Below are 2,036 nucleotides of genomic sequence, written 5' to 3' on the forward strand. Positions count from 1 at the left end.
AAACAGTTGGTCTGACTGAAACGTGAACAGTTTCACTCTAATAAGTCAGAGGTATCCTCACCATCACTTCAAATGGAAATGCAGTGGTTACTGGTACACAGATGTGTCTCCGGCCTTCCCTCATTGTATGGGGCTGCCTCACCACGCAGGAAGAGCTGCCCCAGCCTGATGACTGAGGGCGCTTCCACCTACAGTGACTGGAGACCTTCCCCAGGCTCATCCTTCCTCGTGTCCGAGCTAGCCTGAATGACCCCCTCTTTGGTCAAGCCTCTTCACCTGCCCTACTTCTTCACAAGGGAAAGGAAGAGTAGAAGGAAGAGTCTAAAACCAGATGACTGGGAAGACGTAAAGGAAAATACAAGTCAAAGCCTCTGTTTCAGGCGATAGGATTTCCAGTGTGTGGGCAGCCATGGTTTTTCAGAAGCAAGTCTCATAATCAGAAATTCACCTGTGCATTTGTAAGACAGGGGTGTTTTGAAGGTGATCAGGTTATGATTCAAAGGCAAGTCAAGAGCCTGTTGAGGTTTTATTCATATAAATCTTTGTAATCTTTGTCTTCCTTCATCATCTCAAGGTTTTATGATGTCACTTAACAATTAAATTTAATGCAATCAGAGGCAGGTCATTTCAACTATCATTGAATAATAATTACGGATCCATTCAAAGCTAAGCGTATTAAACACTGATGGTAGCAGGACACATTCTGTAGAGCAGAGTGAACTTTTAAAAGACATAAACATCAGATGTCCGCACTGGAATTAGGCCACACGAGAGGGTGGACAGCGTGCCGATGCCCAGCCAGCGGCTGAGGTCAGAGTGGCCTGTGGCGCCTTCACTCAAGGGGGGGGGACAGGGAAGGAGGGGACCTCATTCTTTTCTAATGATAACTCCAACTTTTCATAAAACATTTGTTTGCTGTGGTTTTCCAGTTCCCTAACTCTATTAGTGGAATTCTTTACATGCCTGATGAGTTGAGCTAAAGATGATATCAGCTTACCCTTGCAGTGAATTGCTGTGAAATTATTCTGTTACCGTGAGAAAACATTTTCCTAAATACTAAATAAATGATTTACAAGGAAAATTTTTGGAAACAACTTCTTAGAAATTGCCTATACAGTTTTCACTACAAATGTATATATAAGTGTGAAGCAAAAATACTCCCCGAAACCCAAAAAAGCCCCACAAAAATAGAACCCCCTTGCCCGCATTTCAAGCAGAATGCTTAAGTTATTCTTAGTATCTGTCAAGTGCTACTGAAGGGGACTCTTTTTTCCCTGGGCTTAAAAAGTTTCTAACTGGCCTCACAGTTGGCTCGTGAAACACTAAAAAGGCTTAATTTTTTTCTAACCTTTGTTACCTCAGTACAAGACAGTATTTTTCTAATTAAAATTGTCCACAAAAAGTTTGCTGAATATATTTCAGATAGTACACAGAACCAGCACATGATTGCATTAATATACACAGCTATGATTTAATAAAAAATAAAATAAAATAGTCCCTAAGAAATTCACTTCTTACCTTGTCCGAAGGTTTGAAGGGGTTTCCTTGTCCGCTGATTCCACCACTGATGCTGAATCCGAGGCCGGGGTTCTTTTCTATCCTCACACAAAACTATGTAAAAAACACACAAAAGGTAATCAGACAGTAAAAGGTGGCGATCTTTATGCAACCGCATCCCAGTAGAAAAGATTCACGTTTCATTGGAGTCCTTGCCTCGCCTGTGTTGACTTAGTATACAAAAGGCAGTAAAAACTGAAAAAAAATTTAATTTTCCCGTAGGCATCAGTTATGATGGAAACTAGCTTGAACCTCCCCCAGGCAAGCAGCCATTAGGAAGTACTTACTTGTTAATCTCACATGGGAAAAAATTTTGGTTAGCTGTTTCTAAAGATTAGAAGTTGGATGGATACTGAAAAGATTGTGTCTTATCGCCCTTGACCATCCGTGCGACATGTATGTGGACAAAGACAAGAAAACTTCCAAATTTCCAGTGAGGGGACACAGGGGCTGTTTCATACGGTGCTTTGTTTTCTAGC

At 41.3% G+C, this 2,036-nt stretch overlaps 1 protein-coding gene across 1 annotated transcript in view; it reads right to left on the reverse strand.

Annotated features, from left to right (window-relative positions):
- The window catches only part of LRRC7 (leucine rich repeat containing 7), a 463,713-nt gene that overhangs the window by 27,093 nt on the left and 434,584 nt on the right, over nt 1-2,036 (reverse strand). The window contains exon 24 of the mRNA XM_012801636.1: nt 1,519-1,611. Within this exon, the coding sequence (XP_012657090.1) occupies nt 1,519-1,611 (93 nt within the window). The remainder of the gene's footprint in view (nt 1-1,518; nt 1,612-2,036) is intronic.

The sequence above is a fragment of the Otolemur garnettii genome, unplaced genomic scaffold (assembly GCF_000181295.1).
Source record: "Otolemur garnettii isolate 467f Iridium unplaced genomic scaffold, OtoGar3 scaffold00010, whole genome shotgun sequence".
NCBI classification, from domain to species: domain Eukaryota; kingdom Metazoa; phylum Chordata; class Mammalia; order Primates; family Galagidae; genus Otolemur; species Otolemur garnettii.